The sequence below is a fragment of the Argopecten irradians genome, chromosome 5 (genome assembly GCF_041381155.1).
Source record: "Argopecten irradians isolate NY chromosome 5, Ai_NY, whole genome shotgun sequence".
In the NCBI taxonomy this organism is placed as follows: Eukaryota; Metazoa; Mollusca; class Bivalvia; order Pectinida; family Pectinidae; genus Argopecten; species Argopecten irradians.
In genome coordinates, this window is record NC_091138.1 from 50,224,247 (window position 1) to 50,249,653 (window position 25,407).

The window sequence follows — 25,407 nt, forward strand, 5'->3', positions numbered from 1 at the left end:
GTCTCGTTTTTTGAATTTTGTACAGTTTCTGCAAGCAGTCCCGTTTTTTTTGAATTTTGTACAGTTTCCGCTAGCAGTCCCGTTTATGAATTTTGTAATTTTTCACTATAGTCCGTTTTTAATTTTCTACAGTTTCCACTAGCAGTCCGTTCATGAATTTTGTACAGTTTCTGCCAGCAGTCTCGTTTTGAATTTTGTACAGTTTCTGCAAGCAGTCCCGTTTATAACTTTTTAAAATTTCCACAAGCGACCATTTATGAATTTTCTAGTTTCCGCTAGCACGTTTTTGTTACTTTCCACTAGCAGTCCTGTTAATGAATTTATACAGTTTCCACTAGTAGTCCCGTTTATGAATTTCGTAATTTTGTCACTATTATTCCCGTTTTTTAAATTTTCTACAGTTTCCACTAGCAGTCCCGTTTATGAATTTTGCACAGTTTCTGCCAGCAGTCTAGTTTTTGAATTTTTGTACAGTTTCTGCCAGCAGTCCCGTTTTTTTTTTAATTTTGTGCAGTTTTCAGTAGCAGTCCGTTTACCGTTTTTGAATTTTGTGCAATTTCCGCTAGCGGTAACGTTTATGAATGTTGTTCACTTTCCACTAGCAGTCCTGTTTATGAATTATGTAGAGTTTCCACTAGTAGTCCCGTTTATGAATTTCGTACATTTTGTCACTATTATTCCCGTTTTTGAATTTTGTAGTTTCCACTAGCAGTCCTGTTTATGAATTTTGTACAGTTTCTGCAAGTAGTTCCGTTTTTGAATTTTGTACAGTTTCCGCTAGCAGTCCCGTTTATGAATTTTGTAGTTTCCACTAGCAGTCCCGTTTATAAATTTTCAAATTTTGTACAATTTCCGCTAGCGGTACCGTTTATGAATGTTGTTCAATTTCCACTAGCAGTCCTGTTAATGAATTATGTAGAGTTTCCACTATTAGTCCCGTTTTTGAATTTTATACAGTTTCCACTAGCAGTCCCGTTTTTTTAAATTTTGTACAGTTTCTGCCAGCAGTCTCGTTTTTGAATTTTGTACAGTTTTTGCAAGCAGTCCCGCTAATGAATTTTGTACAGTTTCCGCTAGCAATCCCGTTTTTGAATTTTGTATATTTTTTGCTAGCAGTCCCGTTTTTGAATTGTGTACAATTTTCACTAGCCGTCCCGTTTATGAATCTTGTTCAGTTTCTGCCAGCAGTCCTGTTTTTATGAATTCTGTACAGTGTCCGCTAGCAGTACCATTTATGATTTTGTACAGTTTCTGTCAGCAGACGCGTTTTTGAATTTTGTACAGTTTCTGCAAGCAGTCCCGTTTTTGAATTTTTTACAGTTTCCGCTAACAGTCCCGTTTTTGAATTTTGTACAGTTTCTGCCAGCAGTCCCGTTTTTGAACTTTGTACAGTTTCCACTAGCAGTACCGTTTATGAATTTTGTACAGTTTCTACAAGCAGTCCCGTTTTTGAATTTTGTACAGTTTCCGCTAACAGTCCCGTTTTTGAATTTTGTACAGTTTCTGCCAGCAGTCCCGTTTTTGAACTTGTACAGTTTCCACTAGCAGTACCGTTTATGAATTTTGTATAGTTTCTGCTACAGTACCATTTAGGAATTTTGTACAGTTTCTGTCAGCAGTCTCGTTTTTGAATTTTGTACAGTTTTCACTAGCATTCCCGTTTATGAATTTTGTACAGTTTCTGCCAGCATTCCTATTTTTGATTTTTGTATAGTTTCCACTAGCAGTTCTGTTTATGAATTTTGTACAGTTTCCAGTAGCAGTTCTGTTTATGAATCATGTACACACTCCAGGTGAAATCACATGTAACTAGCTATATTGACAATCCCCTGGTGGAATCGTGTTTAAATAATAACAAACTACGGGTGATATCATGTAACTGACTAGATTTTATTTTACCAAATATCTTAACAAAGAAAAAAGATTCACAAGAAAATTAGAAAGTATAAGATGATTATATTATAGTATACTATACACTAACACTAATTATTGTATATACTGATTACTGTGAACATATAATCCATCAGTGGCTCTCATGCTCGTTTTAAAAATTCCTGCTTCAGGAATTGAAACCATATGGTACTTTATTGTTTATATATAAATAAGAGGCCCAGATGGCCTGTATCGCTCACCTAGTTTTTAATGCTAAGGTATGTTCTTAATACAGGTTAATTGTTTCGTTTCTGAAGGAATTTAAATATTTACCTCTTATTTCCCTACTTGGACCCAGGGGGTCAGAGACTTTATATAAATTCTGTTCCCATTAATTCTCCTGAGGATGTTTCTGGCCAAATTTGGTTACAATCCATGCAGATATCTATGACTAGAAGTGATTTAAGGATTTACCTCTATTTCCCCTATTTGGCCCCACCCCTCCTGCCCCTGGTGGGGTCAGAGCCAAAGTTATACAAACTCTGTTCCCTTTCCCCAAGGATGTTTCTGGCCAAATTTGGTTACAATCCATGTAGTAGCGATTAAAGGAAAAGTTAATGGACGGACTGGAGGATGGACGACAGACACCATGCCATGACATAAGCTTACCAGCCCTTCAGGCCAGGTGAGCAAAAAAAAGGTAGGGTAAATACTGTTTAGAAAATCAATTTTTTGTAATGTTTGAAAGACATGACAATATCAGCACCGATATAAGTAATATCGCTACAGTTCAATGGGTTTTGCAATTTAAAGGATTTCCCATATGTGCAAGAGGTCATGAAAAATATAGTCAGTGTCCTGTACAGGGTACAAAAAATAAATTTGATTGCAAAGAATCAAATAACTTTTAAGGAGCAAATTTCACAATGAGTATAAAATGATGTTCAATAGTTGGATAAAATATAATACCTTAGGTTAAAAATAAAGTTGAGATTGTTTACACATAAAGTGTTTATATTAATGTCTCTCTAGCAGTATCGTGCTCTACCATGTTTAAATGATCGTCCTACCAATTGTGACATTCTACCTCACCACTACACTTATAACTTATGTAATCCAAGGTTATCAGTGATCACACATGACCAATAATAAGAGCAAGTTACCAAACTGAAAGTGAATAGTTGGTGATTATTTACCGGGTAACCAAAGGAAGCTGCCAGTGAGACTTGCTAGTTCCTCACTTTTCCTGTCATACCTTTCCCATACATAACATAACCATGCCCATACCAGTTCATCAATCTTCAAGAGTAGCCAGACTGGTTCATCATGACTTGGGTAGGTTACAATTACATGTATTACTTCACTAGCTAAATTGGTTCCCATGCTCCTGAGCGGTCTACATGGTTCACAATCAAACCCTTCTATCCCTGTACAGTGTGAGTGGTTCACAATCAAACCCTTCTATCCCTGTACAGTGTGAGTGGTTCACAATCAAACACTTCTATCCCTGTACAGTGTGAGTGGTTCACAATCAAACCCTTCTACCCTGTACAGTGTGCGTGGTTCATAATCAAACCCTTGAATCCCTGTACAGTGTGAGTGGTTCACAATCAAACCCTTGTGTCCCTGTACAGTGTGAGTGGTTCACAATCAAACCTTTCTATCCCTGTACAGTGTGAGTGGTTCACAATCAAACACTTCTATCCCTGTACAGTGTTGGTTCACAATCAAACACTTCTATCCCTGTACAGTGTGAGTGGTTCACAATCAAACTCTTCTATCTCTGTACAATGTGAGTGGTTCACAATCAAACACTTCTATCCCTGTACAGTGTGAGTGGTTCACAATCAAACACTTCTATCCCTGTACAGTGTGAGTGGTTCACAATCAAACACTTCAATCCTTGTACAGTGTGAGTGGTTCACAATCAAACACTTCTATCCCTGTACAGTGTGAGCGGTTCACAATCAAACCCTTCTATCCCTGTACAGTGTGAGTGGTTCACAATCAAACCCTTGTATCCCTGTACAGTGTGAGTGGTTCACAATCAAACCTTTGTGAGTGGTTCACAATCAAACCCTTCTATCCCTGTACAGTGTGAGTGGTTCACAATTAAACCTTTGTATCCCTGTACAGTGTGAGTGGTTCACAATTAAACCTTTGTATCCCTGTACAGTGTGAGTGGTTCACAATCAAACCTTTGTGAGTGGTTCACAATCAAACCCTTGTATACCTGTACTTGTAACAAACTAGACCCATCAGTAGTGTGAGTGGTTCACAATCAAACCTTTCTACCCCTGTACAGTGTGAGGGGTTCACAATCAAACACTTCTATCCCTGTACAGTGTGAGTGATTCACAATCAAACCCTTCTACCCCTGTACAGTGTGAGTGGTTCACAATCAAACACTTCTATCCCTGTACAGTGTGAGTGGTTCACAATCAAACACTTCTATCCCTGTACAGTGTGAGGGGTTCACAAACAAACACTTCTATCCCTGTACAGTGTGAGTGGTTCACAATCAAACACTTGTTTCCCTGTACAGTGTGAGTAGTTCACAATCAAACACTTCTATCCCTGTACAGTGTGAGTGGTTCACAATCAAACCTTTGTATCCCTGTACAGTGTGAGTGGTTTACAATCAAACCTTTGTATCCCTGTACAGTGTGAGTGGTTCACAATCAAACCCTTGTGTCCCTGTACAGTGTGAGTGGTTCACAATCAAACCCTTCTATCCCTGTACTTGTACTAAACTAGACCCATCAGTAGTGTGAGTGGTTCACCACTGCCTCGTCCATGCTGAAACTGGTTCACCAGCATGCCAATGAGAGGTCAGTGGTCCAGAGCTATTTTGAAACAACCGTCTAACTCCAAGTTATTCCTGAAATCACCATTTTATACTAGAAATGTGAAAGTAGAAAGTGATATCTACATTACTCTTATGGTACTTTGTGCGATCTATATGTAAAATTATTACAATCTGTAAACAGTGCATAGCACACCTGTACAGCAGGTCGGATTAGAAACAAATGACTGTTAGTACAAGTTTTTCATATACATAATAACCTCTTAACAATAATATCAATAACGAAATGCTGTCCTTGAATGTAAGACAAAAACAAAATGTGTTCTAAAGCATACGCGAGATTTGAATGAAGTGAAAATTCACAAGCTTATTTTTTTTTATACTAACATATAATGCATTCTTGTATCTAATTATCTTATAAACTTTAAAATCAAATGGTACTGAATGTCTGCTTACAAATATTTTCCACAAGAATCATAAAATGGACATAAGTAAGTATGGGTTTAGGGCATTCTAGCCTAGTTATTGATGTAAACAACCTGTGTTGGATACCTAATGCTTTTTGTAGACATTTGTTAATATAGTTTTTTGTTAGTCATTAATACAAGATCTCAGACCACACAGTTTGTAAACAGCTTACCTTTCTTGTATCAACATGCATATTGTATAGCTACAGCATAATCGTGAAATTTAAACAAGAGGCCCATGGGCCTTACCAGTCACCTGAGTTTGGATACAGAATGAAACAAAGACATATAAACGCTACATATTGGCCCATCATACCCTTGAAGCCAGTCAGTGATTTTATAAATTTGACATTTTAATCTATGAAGATTATTTGGTTCCATCAACTCTGTGAATTCAAAAGAAATTTTTTGAAATTTTAGCCATTTTGACCCCTTTTGGCCCTGCCCCTCTGGCCCCTGGGGGTCAGCCAGGACCAATATGGATATGGTGTTAAAATGCTTTTTCAGACTAATAAATCTAAACCAGTATGACTCATTTCCTATCAAAACTATACGCAAATATTCTTCATAAATGTGTTTTTCCTATAAAAACTATAGTAAATTTGACTTCCTCTCCAGGGGAAAAGCTGAGATCCCAGGGCCATGAAAATCACAATTTTTGTAAAGGGCCTTAATACCTTCCAATCTATAAAGAGTATCTGTTCCATCAAATCTGTGAATTCAGGAGAAAGATTTTTTTAAATGTTAGCCATTTTGACCCCTTTTGGCCCCGCCCTCTGGTCCCTGGGGGTCAGCCAGGACCAATATGGATATGGTGTTAAAATGCTATCTCCAGCTAATAATTCTAACCCAGTTTGACTAATTTCAAATGAAAAATATGGAGTAAATTGGACTCCCTCCCCAGGGGAAAATATGAGATCCCAGGGCCATGAAATTCACAATTTTTGTAAAGGGCAAAAGACCTTCCAATCTATGAAGAGTATCTGGTTCCATCAAATCTGTGAATTCAAAAGAAGATTTTTGAAATTTTAGCCATTTTGACCCCGCCCCTCTGGCCCCTGGGGGTCGGCCAGGACCAATATGAATATGACGTTAAAATGTTATTTCAGGCAAATAATTCAACCCAGTTTAAAGTGAATAGTCGGGCAAAGAAATTCAGTCTAAATGTGTTCATTGGCCTTCCAAAAGTTCTCACATATTAAAACGACGGTCAAGTTCCGCTTACATTTCCCAGTTCTAACCATTAAAATAAAGAAAAATTGAAAGCATTGAAAGCGAGGCTGCGTGGAAATGTAACCACAGACCTAGTCAGCCAGGAGGACGTTTTAGGATTCCTGTACTTTAAATTAATTTCTTTGTACGCAGACAGATTTTGACGAGATATTTTATTTTTCTATTTCATAAGAAATTCTAATGGATACACTCACATCATATTTACCGACTTTAGCCGTCCTTGCCCGACTGTTCACTTTAATTAATTTCCTATGAAAAATAAGCTAATAATGTTCATAAATGTGTTATTCCTCTATAACCTATAGTAAACTTGACCCCCTTCCCAGGGGGTGGGTGGGTAAGTTAAGACCCCAGGGTCATATAATTAACAATTATTGTAAAGACCTTAAGACCTTTCTATCTATGAAAGTATTTGATTCTACCAGTTCCAGCATTTCAGAAGAAGGTTTTTGAAGTTTTAGCTTATTTGACCCCTATTGGCCTTGCCCCTAAGGTCCCTGGGGATCAGTCATGGAAACTTTGTTAATAGGATTCAATGGCCATCTCATAGGGATAATTCTGACAACATTTGATTAATTTCCTATTACAAATGACCAAATAATGCTCAAAAATGTGTTTTTCCTATATAAACTATAGTTAACTTAACCCCCTCCCTAGGAGTAAACCTGAGATTCCAGGGTCATATAATTCACAATTTTTGTAGAGGGCCTTGAGACCTTTCTATCTATGAAGAGTATTTGATTCTACCACATCTGTGAGTCGAGAAGAAGATTTTTGAAATTTTAGTCAATTTTACCCCTTTTGGCCCCTCCCACAGTCCCCTTGGGCTTGGGGGTCATATAATTCACAATTTTGATTGTTCTTATGACTTAGGTTTGTGCAAAACACTGAAATAGCTTCAGCTGTTTTGGAGAAGAAGTTAAAAATGTAAATTGTTTATTGTCGCACGACAGACAAAAAGAATAGGTCACTTGCGACTTCATCTCAGGTGATCTAAAAACACTAAAATCGAAATTTTCCGCTATTTGTCAGAATCCTAAAAATGAACCAAGAGATCCCAGAGGGATCTTGGCACCCCACCAAAGAATGATCTATGTCTGACAATGGAAAAAGGGATCTTTTCTCTGCTTTTCAAACTTTGACTACATCCTACATGAATAAAAAAAAGATCGCTTCAGTACTTTCTGAGAAATAGTGGAAACAAACTTCATTTATCAAAATCCAAGATGGCGACTTGTCGGCCATCCTATTCACCAAATGGTTCCAAAATGCAATATTCACAACTTGGGCCATATGGGGACCTGCACATGAAATTTAAGACAGATCCCTTCAGTACTTTCTGAGAAATAGTGGTAACAAACTGCAATTATCAAAATCCAAAACGATCGGTCCCAAAATGCAAAATGCATTACTAGGGTCCTAGGGGAACCTATATGGGAAATTTGATACCGATCCCTTCGGTACTTTCTGAGAAATAGTGATAACAAGAATTGTTAACAGAAGGTTGGACGGTCTACCGACGAAAGGCGATTTGAATAGCCCACTATTTGATGATGGTGAGCTAAAAATAACTAGTTATACAGCATGGTAATTACACACTAGATGAATTCTGTCAAAATTTCTCCTCAAGAAAAACTGTATCAATAACACAGCCACATCAGCTGTTCATCGGTTTCTTTACTTACTTTGATTACAACTAGAAAATAACTAAAGGAAATAATGAAAGAGAGAGATAGCCATTCTAACATTTCTAATCTAGAACATGAAGTCCATCACGTAACATCAAAGTCACTCATCTGTGACTGAATCGCACTTCAGTGTTAAAAAATCACTCAGTGATAACATAGCTGGAGTAAGGTATAATAAAGAATTAATAATACTGTAAAAATTGCTTACAAAAAAATTATAATACGACTCCCCATCAGAACGCGACTCCCCATCATAACTCGACTGCTTGTCCTAACTCGACTCACTCCTCGTCATAAAATCTCCCTGTTATAACGGACCCCCCCCCCCCCGTCATAACACAACTCCCCGTCATGACTCAACTCCTTGTCATAACATGACTCCCCGTTATTAGACTCCCTGTCATAACATCTCCCCATCATAACACGACTCCCTGTTATAACACGACTCCCTGTTATAACACGACTTCCCGTTATAACACAATTCCCCGTCATAACCTGACTCCCCGTCATAATGCGACTCCATGTTATAACACGACTCCCCGTCATAACACGACTCCCCGCCATAACACGACTCCCCGTTATAACACGACTCCCCATCATATCGTGACTCCCTGTTATAACACGACTCACTGTCATAACGCGAGTCTCCATCATTACAACTCCACCTCATAACATGACTCCCCTTCATAACGGCACTCCCCGTCGTATCATGCCTTCCAGTCATAACATAACTCCTGGTCATAATGCGACTCCTTGTCATAACATCTCCCCATCATAACGTGACTCCCCTTTTTAACACGACTCCCTGTTATAACATGACTCCCTGTTATAACACGACTTCCCGTTATAACACAATTCCCCGTAATAACCTGACTCCTCGTCATAATGCGACTCCATGATATAACACGACTCCCCGTCATAACACAACTCCCCGCCATAACACGACTCCCCGTTATAACACGACTCCCCATCATATCGTGACTCCCTGTTATAACACGACTCACTGTCATAACGCGAGTCTCCATCATTACAACTCCACCTCATAACATGACTCCCCGTCATAACAGCACTCCCCGTCATATCATGCCTTCCAGTCATAACATAACTCCTGGTCATAATGCGACTCCTTGTCATAACGTGACTCCCCTTTTTAACACGACTCCCTGTTATAACATGACTCCCCGTTATAACACGACTCACTGACATAACGCGACTCTCCATCATTACAATTCCACCTCATAACATGACTCCCCGTCATAACGGCACTCCCCGTCTAACATGCCTTCCCGTCATAACCTAACTCCTTGTCATAACATCTCCCCGTCATATCAAGCCTTCCCGTCATAACCTAACTCCTTGTTATAACACGACTCCCTGTTATAACTCGACTGACCGTTATAACGCAACTCCCCATCATAACATCTCCCAATCATAACGCGGCTCCCCGTTATAACACAACTCTCCGTTATAACACGACTCCCCGTTATAACAAGACTCCCCATCATAACGTGACTCCCCTTTATAACATGACTCCCCGTTATAACACGACTCACTGTCATAACGCAACTCTCCATCATTACAACTCCACCTCATAACATGACTCCCCGTCATAACGGCATTTCCCGTCATAACACGACTCTCCGTCATAACACGACTCTCCGTCATAACACGACTCTTCGTCATAACACGACTCCCCGTTATAACACGACTCACTGTCATAACGCGACTCTCCATCATAAAGCGACTCACCATTATAACACAACTCACGGTCATAACATCTCCCCATCATAACGTGACTCCCCGTTATAACACAACTCTCCGTCATAACACGACTCTCCGTCATAACACGACTCCCCGTCATAACACGACTCACTGTTATAACATGACTCACTGTCATAACATGCCTTTCTATCATAACATTACTCCTTTTCAAAACGGAACTCCTTGTCATAACATGACTCCCCATTATAACACAACACCCTATCATAACATTTCCCATAATAACGTGACTCCCCATCATAACAAGAATCCTCGCCATAACATGTCTCCCTGTCATAACATGACTTCCCATTATAACACAACTCCCCGTCATAACCTGACTCCCTGTCATAATGCGACTCTACGTTATAACACGACTCCCCGTCATAACACGACTCCCCGTTATAACACGACTCCCCGTTATAACACGACTCCCCGTCATAACGTGACTCCCCTTTATAACATGACTCCCTGTTATAACACGACTCACTGTCATAACGCAACTCTCCATCATTACAACTCCACCTCATTACATGACTCCCCGTCATAACGGCACTCCCTGTCAAATCATGCCTTCCAGTCATAACATAACTCCTTGTCATAATGCGACTCCTTGTCATAACATCTCCCCATCATAACGTGACTCCCCGTTTTAACACGACTCCCTGTTATAACATGACTCCCCGTTATAACACGACTCACTGTCATAACGCGACTCTCCATCATTACAACTCCACCTCATAACATGACTCCCCGTCATAACGGCACTCCCCGTCATATCATGCCTTCCCGTCATAACATAACTCCTTGTCATAATGCGACTCCTTGTCATAACATCTCCCCATCATAACATGACTCCCTGTTATAACACGACTCCCTGTTGTAACACGACTCACCGTTATAACGCAACTCCCCATCATAACGTGGCTCCCCGTTATAACACAACTCTCCGTTATAACACAACTCTCCGTTATAACACGACTCCCCATCATAACGTGACTCCCCTTTATAACATGACTCCCCGTTCTAACACGACTCACTGTCATGACGCAACTCTCCATCATTACAACTCCACCTCATAACATGACTCCCCGTCATAACGGCACTCCCCGTCATATCATGCCTTCCCGTCATAACCTAACCCCTTGTTATAATGCGACTCATAACATCTCCCCATCATAACGTGACTCCCCGTTATAACACGACTCACCGTTATAACGCAACTCCCCATCATAACATCTCCACATCATAAAGCGACTCCCCGTTATAACACAACTCTCCGTCATAACACGACTCCCCGTTATAACACGACTCACTGTCATAACGCGACTCTCCATCATAAAGTGACTCACCATTATAACACAACTCACGGTCATAACATCTCCCCATCATAACGTGACTCCCCATTATAACATCTCCCCATCATAACGCGACTCCCCGTTATAACACAACTCCCCGTCATAACACGACTCACTGTTATAACACGACTCACCGTCATAACGAATCCCCGTCATAAAGCGACTCCCCGGCATAATGCGACTCTCCGTAATAAAGCGACTCTCCATTATAACGACTCCCCATCATAACGCCACTCCCGGTCATAACATGCCTTTCTATCATAACATTACTCCTTTTCAAAACGCAACTCCTTGTCATAACATGACTCCCCATTATAACGCAACACCCTATCATAACATTTCCCATCATAACGCGACTCCCTATCATAACACGAATCCCCGCCATAACATGTCTCCCAGTCATAACATGACTTCTCGTTATAACACAACTCCCCGTCATAACCTGACTCCCCGTCATAATGCGACTCCACGTTATAACATGACTCCCCGTCATAACACGATTCCCCGTTATAACACGACTCCCCGTTATAACACGACTCCCCATCATAACGTGACTCCCCTTTTATAACATGACTCACCGTTATAACACGACTCACTGTCATAACATCTCCCCATCATAACGCGACTCCCCGTTATAACACAACTCTCCGTTATAACACGACTCCCCGTTATAACACGACTCCCCATCATAACGTGACTCCCCTTTATAACATGACCTCCCGTTATAACACGACTCACTGTCATAACGCAACTCTCCATCATTACAACTCCACCTCATAACATGACTCCCTGTCATAATGGCACTCCCCGTCATATCATGCCCTCCCGTCATAACATAACTCCTTGTCATAATGCGACTCCTTGTCATAACATCTCCCCATCATAACGTGACTCCCCGTTATAACACGACTCCCTGTTATAACACGACTCACCGTTATAAAGCAACTCCCCATCATAACATCTCCCCATCATAATGCGACTCCCCGTTATAACACAACTCTCCGTCATAACACGACTCTCCGTCATAACACGACTCCCCGTCATAACACGACTCACCGTCATAACGCGACTCTCCATCATAAAGCGACTCCCCATTATAACACAACTCACGGTCATAATATCTCCCCATCATAACGTGACTCCCCGTTATAACATTTCCCCAATATAACGTGACTCCCCATTATAACACGACTCCCCATTATAACACGACTCCCCGTTATAACATGACTCCCCGTTATAAGACTCCCTGTCATAACATTTCCCCATCATAACATGACTCCCCGTCATAACATGACTCTCCATCATAACGACTCCCCATCATAATGAGACAACCCGTCATAACGCCTCCCCGTCATAATGTGACTCCCTGTCGTAAAGCAATTCCTTGTCATAACATAACTCCCTGTCATACATCCTGTCATCCCGTCATAACGCGACTTCTCGTCATAACGCAACCCCCCATTCCTAATGAGACTCCCCGTCATAACCTGACTCTCTATCATAACGACTCCCCGTCATAACATAACTCCCTGTCATAATGCGACTCCCTTTCATAACGCAACTCCTTGTCATAACGCATCTCCTCATCATAATGCAGCCCTCCGTCATAACGCGACTCCCCATCATAACACGACTCCCTGTCAATGTTTCTATACGTCTGACTCTCCGTCAATGTTTCTATAGGTGACTCCCCTTCAATGTTTCTATAAGTGACTCCCGTCAATGTTTCTAAAAGTTGTATGCGTAAAGAGTCAAGTGAAAAGAAATTTATTATTTCAAATCTAATCTACAAATTATATGTCTATAAAACATTGCACGTTATAGAAGATAAAAATTAAAAGATGTTCTTGACTATAATAACAAAGATAATTCAATATTTTGTAAATAACCATCATGTTCAAAATATACATAAACATAGCAACAATATGGTAATTTTGTATTATATAAACATTAACATATCAAAATTATATATAAAAACAGCTCAGAACGTCCTCCAACTAAATAAAATAATGATCGTAATAAACTTAACAAATATAAAACATACCTATCAAAAGTCATGATAACTGGTCCCGATCAACGGAAACACCAGTACGGAATGATTATGTCTGAAATATTTCCATAAAAACATCTCTTGCTTCTCCACACGCATATACTGATTTACATAAGATAGGGGATATTGCACAGCAGTTGGATAAATGTGTGGTAGTGAGAGATTCATAATACAATATGTAGATGGCATGGGTAACATAACGGACTCAGATAAATGTGCCTACCACGCCAGGATTGATTGAAACAGTGGCTTTTGAATATATATAAACTTTTACATCAATTATCTTATGGATGAGACACAACTGTCCATGTTTTTGATTGCAGGTCATATTTAATTGTACCAGTTATCTGTGTTTTTTTTCTGTTAAGTCATTTTAAAACTTTATTGTTATTGATACTTTGAAAAGACATGTTAACATTTTTGTCTGTACATTCAGAAAATTGCAAACCCTACATTACTGTAAACATAAACTTATTTGTTTTCTTTGAAATACTGTCCAAGTAAAAGTGAAAACTTTCATCACAATGAAAATGTAATGAACAATTAAAAAGAGTGGTAATTAACAATAAGACAATTGATATAATTTGAGTAGATATGTAAATAGCATTTGATATTTTTACAATGGTGTCTGAATTTGATTTTGTAAAGGGCATTATTGTAATATCTTGGTTCACAAAAATATTTCAAGTGGACTATAGGCACATTTAGACATAACTTGTTCTGTTAAAAAGAGGCCAAGAGGGCCTGTATCGCTCAACTGGTTTGTGATGGCAAGAAATGTTCTGAATACAGATTCATTATTTATTTTATGAAGGGATTTACCTCTTAATTTCCCTATTGGGCCCCATTTTTTCTACTCCAGAGGGTCAGCCCCAAAATTTATACAAACTCTGTTTCATATCCCCATACAATATTTCTGGCCAATTTTGGTTAAATCCATGCAGAACTAGTGACTAGTAGCAATTTTGGGCCAGGTGAGCTAAAAATGGCCTTAATGTTAACAGCTCCTATAACTATGGCTGGCGACAAATCATTTGGAGGAATTCAGTTCATGATATAATATTTCTGATATATAAATAACTATCCCAAGTCTTAGAAAGAAATAAAATGTTTATGAAGTATTCCTGGTTACATCCTCATAAAATAGTATCCAAATCATGTGTACATGTACAGTTTGGTTTTGATTTTAAAATATTTAACACAAATATGAGAATTATCCATCAAAGGCATAATCATTACATCTTAAAGTAGTTGGTTACAACTAAAAGTCATGTTTTATTTGTTGATCATCGAAGTATAAAATCTTAACACTTAATGCATTTCTGAATGTTATACTATCAACATTGTGGTAACCTTCAGTGATACACGGCGTTAAAGTTCTGGAACTACTCATTCAGGTTTGGTAATACACACTACAATAGGCAGATGAATTCTACACACTGCAATGTGTCGTGGAGTAGGCTGATGAATTCTACACACTACAATGTGTCGTGGAGTAGGCAGATGAATTCTACACACTGCAATGTGTCGTGGAGTAGGCTGATGAATTCTACACACTACAATGTGTCGTGGAGTAGGCTGATGAATTCTACACACTGCAATGTGTCGTGGAGTAGGCAGATGAATTCTACACACTGCAATGTGTCGTGGAGTAGGCTGATGAATTCTACACACTGCAATGTGTCGTGGAGTAGGCAGATGAATTCTACACAACTCAAAAGTGTACTAGATCATCCAACAGGATATAATTGTGTAAAGTGCAGTATTTCAAATCTAACCCTTTATATAAAATACAATATACTGGTGTGTCATCTAAAAAAGTGCAAGGATCTGAATTTCCAAAGTTACCATTAAGTACATGTTGAAGGACAAACAGTTCTAAAATTTGTGCAAAATATGAAAGATATTTAATCAAATGAAAGTTTTAGTATTGTGATTGTGGAAAAATACAATTTACATACAATATATGATAAACTACCTCTCCTAAAACTGACATATATGTGTCAAAGAGATTCTCCAAAATCAACATATATCATGAGTTAACTACTTTTCCACCAAAGGAGCAATGCTGTTTGCCTTACATGGCACGCTCTCCGATTTGCGTTTATCTGCCAAATTGGTGTTGGTGAGAGGGTATGGTCGTGGTACTTCTAGGTTACTACGTCGTTTATTTGCCAGTACACTGCCGCGGCCAGGGTCGTCTGATCTGCGTCTCACATTAGGGGAAATGGTGCTGAAACATAACATTAAAGTTCAAACACCATTTAAGGTCATCATTAAAGGTCAAACACCATTTAAGGTCAAACACCAACTCGTATTAATATATCTTACAATCCATGTAGAACCCTATGACTAGTAGCGTTTTAAAGTATTTACCTCTATTTCCCCTATTGGGCCCCGCCCCTCCTGCCCCCGGGGGTCAGAGCCATAATTTATACAAACTCTGTTCCTCTTCACCCCATGTTGTTACTTGCCAAATTTGGGTACAATCCATGCCGAACTCTACCTATGACTAGCAGCGTTTTAAAGTAAATGTTGACGGACGGACGGACAATGGACGCTGCGCCATGGCATAAGCTCACCAGCCCTTCGGGCCAGGTGAGCTAAAAATTGTTTTTTCTTCAGATCATTTTTTTCAGAAAAAAGAAAACATGACTATTTGGATGCACTTTTTCACTAAAATTGAGTCCAGATTTATTTTTACAAAAGCTATATCTAGTTTTATTGCTTAAACCTAGTGCTTTCTGTGATATTTAAACAGGGAACTACCTGCAGGTACCTCAACTTTTCTACATGACAATTTTATCGTGTCCATGTCTTGTAAATCAAAACCAATCCAATTTTTAAGGAATGAAATGTTTTAACAAGAGATCCCAGAGGGATCTTGGCACTCACCAAAGAATGATCTATGTATGACAATTGAAAAAGGGATCTTTTCTCTGCTTTTCAAGCTTCAACTATCAAAATCCAAGATGGCGGTCTATCAGCCATCTTGTTGACCAATCGTTCCAAAATGCCCAACTCGGGTACTAGGGGAACCTACATATGAAATTTAAGACAGATCCCTTTAATACTTTCTGAGAAATAGCGGTAACAATCTTTAACTTTCAATATCCAAAATGGTGGCCAGTTAGCTATCTTGTTGACCGATTGGTCCCCAAATGCAATATGCACAACTAGGTCACTAAGGGAACCTGCATATCAAATTTGAAAAATATCCCTTAAGTACTTTCTGAGAAATAGCCGTAACAAGAATTGTTAATGGACGGACGGGTGGAAGGACCACGGATGAATGGCGATTTGAATAGCCCATTCAAATGAAGGGTAAGTAAAACATATCATTCCTATACATGTATATATATTCAAATTTGTAATTAATGTACAAACATATTTATAGTCGATGTGTTTAATAAATAATGAAATTGGGATATATTATAACATTGATATCAAATTAAGAACTATTAAAACATTTATATTAAATTGAGAAATACTAAAACATTTATATTAAATTGAGAAATATTAAAACATTGATTTCAAATTCAGAAAGATTGAAACATTTATATTATATTTGGAATTGTTTTTAAATTAAACCAAAAATCAAAACATTTATTTAATTGGGATATATTAAAACATTTGTATTAAATTGGGAAAGATTAAAGCATTCCTATTAGATTGAAAAAGATTAAAATATATATCTTATATTTGGAACCACTAAAACATTCATATTAAAGGACTAGGTATGGTAAGGGTCTTTTATGGCCCCCAAATCCGCTATTTTTTAAAGTCTGTTATTTTAAGATGTTAATCTTGCATTTCAAATATTAACTACGTACCTGACATATTTGATAGTGCTATTAGGTAATATAGCAGTTCTAGTTGCCATGGAAACCATTTTTTTATACATACATTATGCAAAATGTGAAAATTTCATTAAAATTGGCCTTTTTTATGCAGTTTTTCATCTAGTTAACATAGAGCGCATTCTAGAACAAACTTTATATTTCTCAAAATGATGTATTCTTTGTGTCTGCTAATTCCCTTAAAATATAAAGTTTGTTCTAGGTTGCGCTATATTGCTTTTAAAAGAAAAACTATAAAAAAAAATATGCCGAAATTGATCAAATTTTCAAATTTGCATAATTTATGCAAAGTTACCATGGTTATATAGCAAAAACAAACTTTCTGTCAACAAAAATATCATTAAGTTTTTATCAGGGGCATATTCAATATTTCAAACGCTGCAACGTAATTTCTAAATACTTAATTTGAAATTTGGTAGATTTAGGGGCCAAAAAGAGCCATTACCATATCTAGTCCTTGGAAAAGATTAAAACATATTATATTAACATACCGGGGTAGAGTATATAGCTTTGAAAGAGACCGAAGTTACATTTATTAAGTACTACATACCATATGCAAGAAGTAAGGATTCACACCATTTACAAACAAGAGGCCCATGGGGCTCAAAGCTCACCAAACAGGTCACCTCACACCATTTACAAACAAGAGGCCCATGGGGCTCAAAGCTCACCAAACAGGTCACCTCACACCATTTACAAACAAGAAGCCCATTGGGCTCAATGCTCACCAAACAAGTCACTTCACACCATTTACAAGCAAGAAGCCCATGGTGCTAAATGCTCACCAAACAGGTCACCTCACACCATTTACAAACAAGAGGCCCATGGGGCTCAATGCTCACCAAACAGGTCAGCTCATACCATTTACAAACAAGAAGCCCATTGGGCTCAATGCTCACCAAACAAGTCACTTCACACCATTTACAAACAAGAAGCCCATGGTGCTAAATGCTCACCAAACAGGTCAGCTCACACCATTTACAAACAAGAGGCCCATGGGGCTCAATGCTCACCAAACAGGTCAGCTCATACCATTTACAAACAGAGGCCCATGGGGCTCAATGCTCACCAAACAGATCAGCTTTACCATTTACAAACAAGAGGCCCATGGGGCTCAATGCTCACCAAACAGGTCAGCTCATACCATTTACAAACAAGAGGCCCATGGTGCTCAATGCTCACCAAACAGGTCAGCTCATACCATTTACAAACAAGAGGCCCATGGGGCTCAATGCTCACCAAACAGGTCAGCTCATACCATTTACAAACAAGAGGCCCATGGGGCTCAATGCTCACCAAACAGGTCAGCTCATACCATTTACAAACAAGAGGCCCATGGGGCTCAATGCTCACCAAACAGATCAGCTTATACCATTTACAAACAAGAGGCCCATGGGGCTCAATGCTCACCAAACAGCTCACCAAACAGGTCAGCTCATACCATTTACAAACAAGAGCCCATGGGGCTCAATGCTCACCAAAACAGGTCACCACTCATCATACCATGTCACACAGTCATCAACAGAAACAAGAGGCCCATGGGGCTCAATGCTCACCAAACAGGTATCCACACATTACAACAGGCGGCCAAGCCCCAGTCACTCACCATTTACAAACAAGAGGCCCATGGGCTCAAGCCTACAAACAGCATAGGCTCAAGCTCACCAAAAGGTCAGCTCATACCATTTACAAACAAGAGGCCCATGGGGCTCAATGCTCACCAAACAGATCAGCTTATACCATTTACAAACAAGAGGCCCATGGGGCTCAATGCTCACCAAACAGATCAGCTTATCCCATTTACAAACAAGAGGCCCATGGGCCTCAACGCTCACCAAACAGGTCACCTCACACCATTTACAAACAAGAAGCCCATTAGGCTAAATGCTCACCATGGGCTCAATGCTCACCAAACAGGCCAGCTCATACCATTTACAAACAAGACGCTCATTGGGCTCAATGCTCACCAAACAGGTCACCTCACACCATTGACAAACAAGAAGCCCATGGGGCTAAATGCTCACCAAACAGGTCACCTCACACCATTCAGAAACAAGAGGCCCATGGGGCTAAATGCTCACCAAACAGGTCATCTCACACCATTTACAAACAAGAAGCCCATTGGGCTCAATGCTCACCAAACAGGTCATCTCACACCATTTACAAACAAGAGGCCCATGGAGCTCAAGCTCACCAAATAGGTCACCTCACACCATTTACAAACAAGAGGCCCATGAGGCTCAAGCTCACCAAATAGGTCACCTCACACCATTTACAAACAAGAGGCCCATGAGGCTCAAGCTCACCAAATAGGTCACCTCACACCATTTACAAACATGAGGCTCATTAGGCTCAATGCTCGCCAAACAGGTCACCTCACACCATTTACAAACAAGAGGCCCAAGGGCCTTAATGCACGCTCACCATATGATACAATGTACCGTTATCTATAGGCCAGCTCATACCATTTTAGAGACCTTAGTGCAGGGTATGTCACTTTCTCCATGTTTTTATCATAAAAACTGAAGTTAATATTATCAGACTTTGATGTAACTAATTTGAACTTATGTTTTAGTAGAATGATAGACTATATATTCTGATCAAGTATTAGGAGAATAATTAACAATAAAAAGTAATTACATCCTTTGACAAATACATGAAATTTCATCTTTCATGTGAAGAGTTGATAATTATAACTTTCAAGCTAGATTATATTGGTAAAGGGTTGTATGAACATATCGAAATATGATATATAACAACTGACACTGGACTGAAGGTCACAGTAGGTCACCTGATAAAAGCCTAGTTGGTAGAAATAAAATAATGTTTTTAATTACAATTGTATAAACATCAATTATTATCATAATGCGTACAAATGAAGAAGACTTAAGGTAGGCCGTCTGATACAGAAATAGACAGACTTTATAGGTGATATACACTGTACCTAAAGCTAACCTTATGATTGACAGAGCTATATATACTAAGAAATAGTTCATACAAAGCAATCATATGATAAGAGCAGTTTTTGCTCCCAATCAAAACTCTTCAGGTGTTAAATTCACAAATTTAACAAGATTCTACTAGTCCCGAGGCTTAAGCATAAAATCGTACGCTTTGTGATACAAATATTAAATTTGGTACACCATTACTATGACCTCATACAAGGTATTTGAGAACGGGACCCCAAGCAGATCTTCTGCTGATGGCTTATCGAAATGGCCACCATAAAAATATCAAAAACTGAATATCTTGAAAACTTAATGATGAAGAGTCCTAATTTTTTTCTTTACCTATATTTTCAGGGTTGCTGAATCCAAATATAAACATAAGTAATTGGTAAAATCTGTCGGCCATCTTGTATTTCAAATTGGCAGCCATAGAAATGTTTATATTCTAATTTCTTGAAAACTTTTCGATAAAGAATTTTCAGGGTTTTTGAATAAAAATAAGAACATTAGTAATGGGTAAAACTGTTGTCAGCCATCTTTGTTTTCAAAATGGCTGACATAGAAATGTTTAAATTCTAATATCTGATAATAATTGATTTAGAATCCTAATTTTTCTTCTTAACCTATATTTATGGGTTTGTGAATGAAAATATGAATGTTAGAAATTGGTAAAAGCTGTTGTCAGCCATCTTGTTTTTCAAAATGGCCACCGTATATATATTATTCTAATATCTTAAAAATAAATTGATGTAAAATCCTATTTTTATTTTCAAGGTTAATGAATGCAAAAATGAATGTTCATAATTTTAAGAAGTAAATAGAAAAACTATCAAAGGCTTTCAGACACATTGGTTTTCAATATGACCATCATTTTATTACATAAATAATTTCTATCTTGAATTATTCATGTATAAAACCTATTTACTGTTTATAGTCCTCAACCTCGAACAAGGGGCAAAGGTATAGTTTTGTGTTGTTCCATGAGTCTGACCCTCCTTCTGTCAGTACATTCGACCTTCCACTACTCCATACATAGTATTGTCTGGACTTTATTCCTAATACAGAGGATTCCGCTTATTTGAATAAGTCATTTTCCAGAAGAAAATATGCAAATAACCGGAGTATTCGATTAGGCGGAGATGACAATATGCACCTTCGTTTGACCTCACACATATGTATGTGAACAGGCAAATAGATATCGTTTTGTTTACTTGATAAATACGTAAATTATTTACACTTAAAATGAACAACAAGTATTTTCGAAGTTGTAAATCGATTTTAATTGTTTAATAACAAAAAATATTCCAATATTAGATTCTTGTTTACGTTAGATCGACACGTGAATATTTGAGAAACAGCTAAACGATTGATATCAAATGCAATAACTAAACAGGATTGAATTTGTGTCTACAATTCTGAACCTAAATAATAAACAAATTTACGTACATTTGCCTGGCAAAATGAACTTACGATCGTGATTAAACTTCAAAGTGCCGATCAACTAGTAGTAGTGTTTTTACACATGTGTATGAATTCAAAAATGGCGGCAGGTGATGAAGCCATGTGTTCACTGGACCTTAATGTGTTTTGAGAATTCTCTCTGTATTGTTGATCTATACGGCGAATAGCTTGATAATATTTCAGCAATTAATGCATATTCAAGCAGCAATGAAACAACGTAGCAAGTAACTTTTGTATCCTACATACTGTACAAAACTTAAGGTAGTCATTGCACGCTGACTTTGCATGCTTTTATGTCTCGTTCAACGAGACGCTTGATTCGCACATGTCTGTCGTAGTCAACAAGACTCTGGTTGAACGAAACTACTCATGAATGGAGATTGTTGTATGGAAGCATGGTTTCTCCAACCGATCGCGAACTAAGGTACATTACGTTAATAAATAAACATATTTGAAAGTGCAAATGCTTTAATTAGATGTTTGAATCAGTGATTATACTAAAGTTATGATCAACCGCTGCTGATGTAAATCATAACAGCGTCGAATACCTTTGCAGATTCATGCATAAAATAGTCCTCTGTACTATAAAGCATTAGTACTTATTATGTGATGTATGGTTTCACATTTGTACGGTTGTTTGTGATGTACCAAAACCAAATCACTGAAACCTATTTTTGACCTCAATTTAACAAAAATAAAACTTGTTTTGGCTGCCTGTACGAAATTCAGAATCGGATTCTGATCGGAAAAACAGAAATTCCGATTGGAATCCAATCGGATTCTTCAAAATTTACCAAAAATCTGATCGGACACGGATTCTGTGTGCAATATCTGATCGGATACTAAGAAGCAAAAATCCCAGTCTGTAAAATCCTATTCTATATCCAGTTGGATTTTAGAGAATTGGAAAAATATTCCTACTGTGACACAGATTTTTGTGAACTTTGTAATATTGACAGAGTCAGATTTTCTGACTTAGAGTTTTCACTGACACAGATTTTCTGACTTAGTGTTTTCACTGACATACAGATTCCAAACTAATACCTTTAAACAGACAAAGATTTTCAAGCTTTGAGTATATATAATCCCACAAATTCACTGAACACTTTAATTAACATATTCATAAAAAACAATTATCTTCTTTTAATTTTAGTTTCATTTAAGATTTTTTTTATTAGCAGATTTTGAAATAAAACACGTGTAATATCATCATATAGCAACTAGTCTATTTGGTATGGTGAAATGTAGTCTTGAAATGTCTTGATATTATATGTATATATCCAGATCCCAGGCCAGTGTGAATAACCAATATGTTGCTGAGATCTACATCTCTTATCATGTAGATGGGTCAAGGGATATGTTTCTGAGTCATAAAATGTTTCTGAGTCATAAAAATTCATGGGGCCAACCAAAGGGCATAGGTTTATATCTAAGCAAGTACATGTATATGATTTATCTATTAAATCTATTTACTGGAATACATGTATATGATAATTATGTTTACAGAATAATATAAACATGTCTGTAATGTAGTTGTTTTCAATCAAATATGTCAAATGAAAAACAAAATTCCCTTTTTAATTACTATATGGCAGTTAGAATGAAAATCCTTTCTTGTGCCCCAATTTTTCCAACCGGAATCTACATTCTAGCACTTTTGAAAGTGAATGCTGTTGATGGAGGGAGACTATTTTCTTCTCTGTGATTTTGTGTGAATATATCACTATAAAAGTGTTCTAGGAATGGAACTATCTTGTGCTATTTTGGATTCTATGGTTCAGTAAAAGGTAATATGCAACTACATTAACAGAAGAGTATTTATGGATGTATTAATGAGAAGGAGATGAAGATTTCAGCCATGAGAGCAAAATTAATTCATACTGGTGAGTTCTAAATTCATAGAAATATTTGGAGAGTATATATACTATGTAATTATTGTGAGACTTGTGGGACATATATTTAGTTAAATGATGAGAAAGCTATTGTCATATTGAATATTATTGCCAGTAAAATCCTTCTTGAGATCAATATTGTTGGATCATATCAGTACAAAGCACAAAAATTAGCATTTATGAAGCATCAGTATATTGTTTGTAACATAAATTGTATCACTATGCTATAATTTACAGCTTGCATCCACTTGAACTATTGAAATATGTCAAATACATGTCCAGAGCAGAAATAGTTTGAAACCTTAGTCAGACAGGTCAATCAATACATATATACAATAATGCATGCTTTTTGTCCAGCTTGTTTTCTTAAAAGCTAGCTGTAATTTTATTGGATTTCAGTGAATATATAATACTGATGCAGGTTTAACTATAATGTTAATATAAAAGTAAAATTAAGATTAGGATGTTGATAAGAGAAGATCAATTAATTTTTTTTAACAAAATTGAATGTTTTTTTTCCTGTATTTCAGATAATGTAAAGTGAATAGTTACACCTTGTAACTTCAACAAATTAAACTATCAATGAAAGGAAGGATCAGTTGTACCAGGAAAAAATCTTCAATGCGAAAAGAAGCAAGAATATCATGGACAAATAAAAAAAACCATTGTCTTATTATCTAAAGGACTAAAGAGGCATTGAAATATTATAAATATATTAGCTAAAAGCCATAATATGGTTAAAGGACTAAATTGACTTTTTTAACCTCTATATAAGATAATTATTTAATAAAAAAATCCTGCTTACAAACTTTCTTGTTAGTTTTTTGTTTCATTTTGTTGACTTCCCTGGTGTACTAATAAATCCGATCAGATATGTGGCTACAGTAAACTATCTGGTTTGCAGAAAATCTTATCAGTTTTTTTTCCAGAAATCCAATCGGAATAACATTCAAAATACGATTGGGTTTTTAGAAAAATCTGATCAGATTTTTTTTCTGAATTCTGGTCGGAATTTTGAGTCGGATTTTATCTGCTGAGATTTTAATACAACTGGATTTTTTTCTGCACGGATTTTCCATATTTTCCATATATGGAAAATCTTACTCTATTTATTTAAATATCACGCCCCTGTTTTCCGATCACAAAATAGTTTTCCCGATCGGATTCAGGAAATTATGATCAGATTTTGATATACTGTAAAGAGAAGATATTAATCCGTGTAGATTTTTGAACATTGAAATCCGATCAGATTCCGATTCCAGTCCGACCAGATTATTTCGTACAGGTATGTTTCCTTTTTAATATAGCATTGGAATTTCATACCTGGTGTATGGATTTAAGGAGTCGGTAGACCGCAAACCAAAACCAAGAAACTGGCATATATTTCATCCCTTGCCATTGATTGAAAAAAAAAACATGTTCCAATGATATCTTCTAGATCTTAATAATTTGATATAAATCTATTAGTATTATAACAGCTAAATTAATGTTGTTGAAAAATGGGCACCTCTGTTTGCAATGTTTGCAATCTGTTGTCTATGTGTGAACATCTGTATGATTTTGGAGACTGAGATTTATAAGCATATGGCCAAAAGACACAGAAAACACATCTAACCCAAAAGCCTACTGACAACAGCCAAGCCAGTCGTTTCGCTTCATTTATGTAAAGCGCTACACAAGAACAGAGACTACCACTTTTACAGACTATAATGTGTCTTGGCCAGGGGACAGAACCAGAGCCTTCCTCATAACCTTAGCTCAAGGCCAAGAGTGTGGCCATGTCAAGAGAGACTTTAGGAAGAAGAAACAACGTAAGATCCCAAATTTATTTGCATTTGACGATAATGCAATGATTGCAACAAGTACCATAACAACACCCTACTTGCTGTATAGTTGTATATTGGTCCATCCAGGTGAGCCACTAAGCCGTATAGTAGAATCAGATCACAAAGATTTACCTCAGCTTCAGAAAGAAAACAAAGTGTGTCTGATCTCTCTACTGATTAGTATAAGG

At 37.5% G+C, this 25,407-nt stretch overlaps 1 protein-coding gene and 1 long non-coding RNA gene across 4 annotated transcripts in view; one reads left to right on the top strand and one right to left on the bottom strand.

Moving 5' to 3' along the window:
• Nucleotides 1–1,871: 1,871 nt before the first annotated feature.
• LOC138324142 (uncharacterized) overlaps nucleotides 1,872–25,407 on the bottom strand; it is a 62,656-nt gene continuing 39,120 nt past the window's right edge. For 2 of the 3 annotated variants that reach the window (XM_069269228.1, XM_069269227.1), the window contains one exon: nucleotides 1,872–15,465. In XM_069269228.1, the coding sequence (XP_069125329.1) occupies nucleotides 15,276–15,465 (190 nt within the window). In that variant the 3' untranslated portion in view covers nucleotides 1,872–15,275. The remainder of the gene's footprint in view (nucleotides 15,466–25,407) is intronic. The other variant, XR_011208622.1, reaches the window with a different exon arrangement.
• LOC138324145 (uncharacterized) lies at nucleotides 23,109–24,201 on the top strand. The gene is made up of 2 exons (XR_011208625.1): nucleotides 23,109–23,384; nucleotides 23,924–24,201. It is a non-coding gene; the product is annotated as an uncharacterized lncRNA (long non-coding RNA).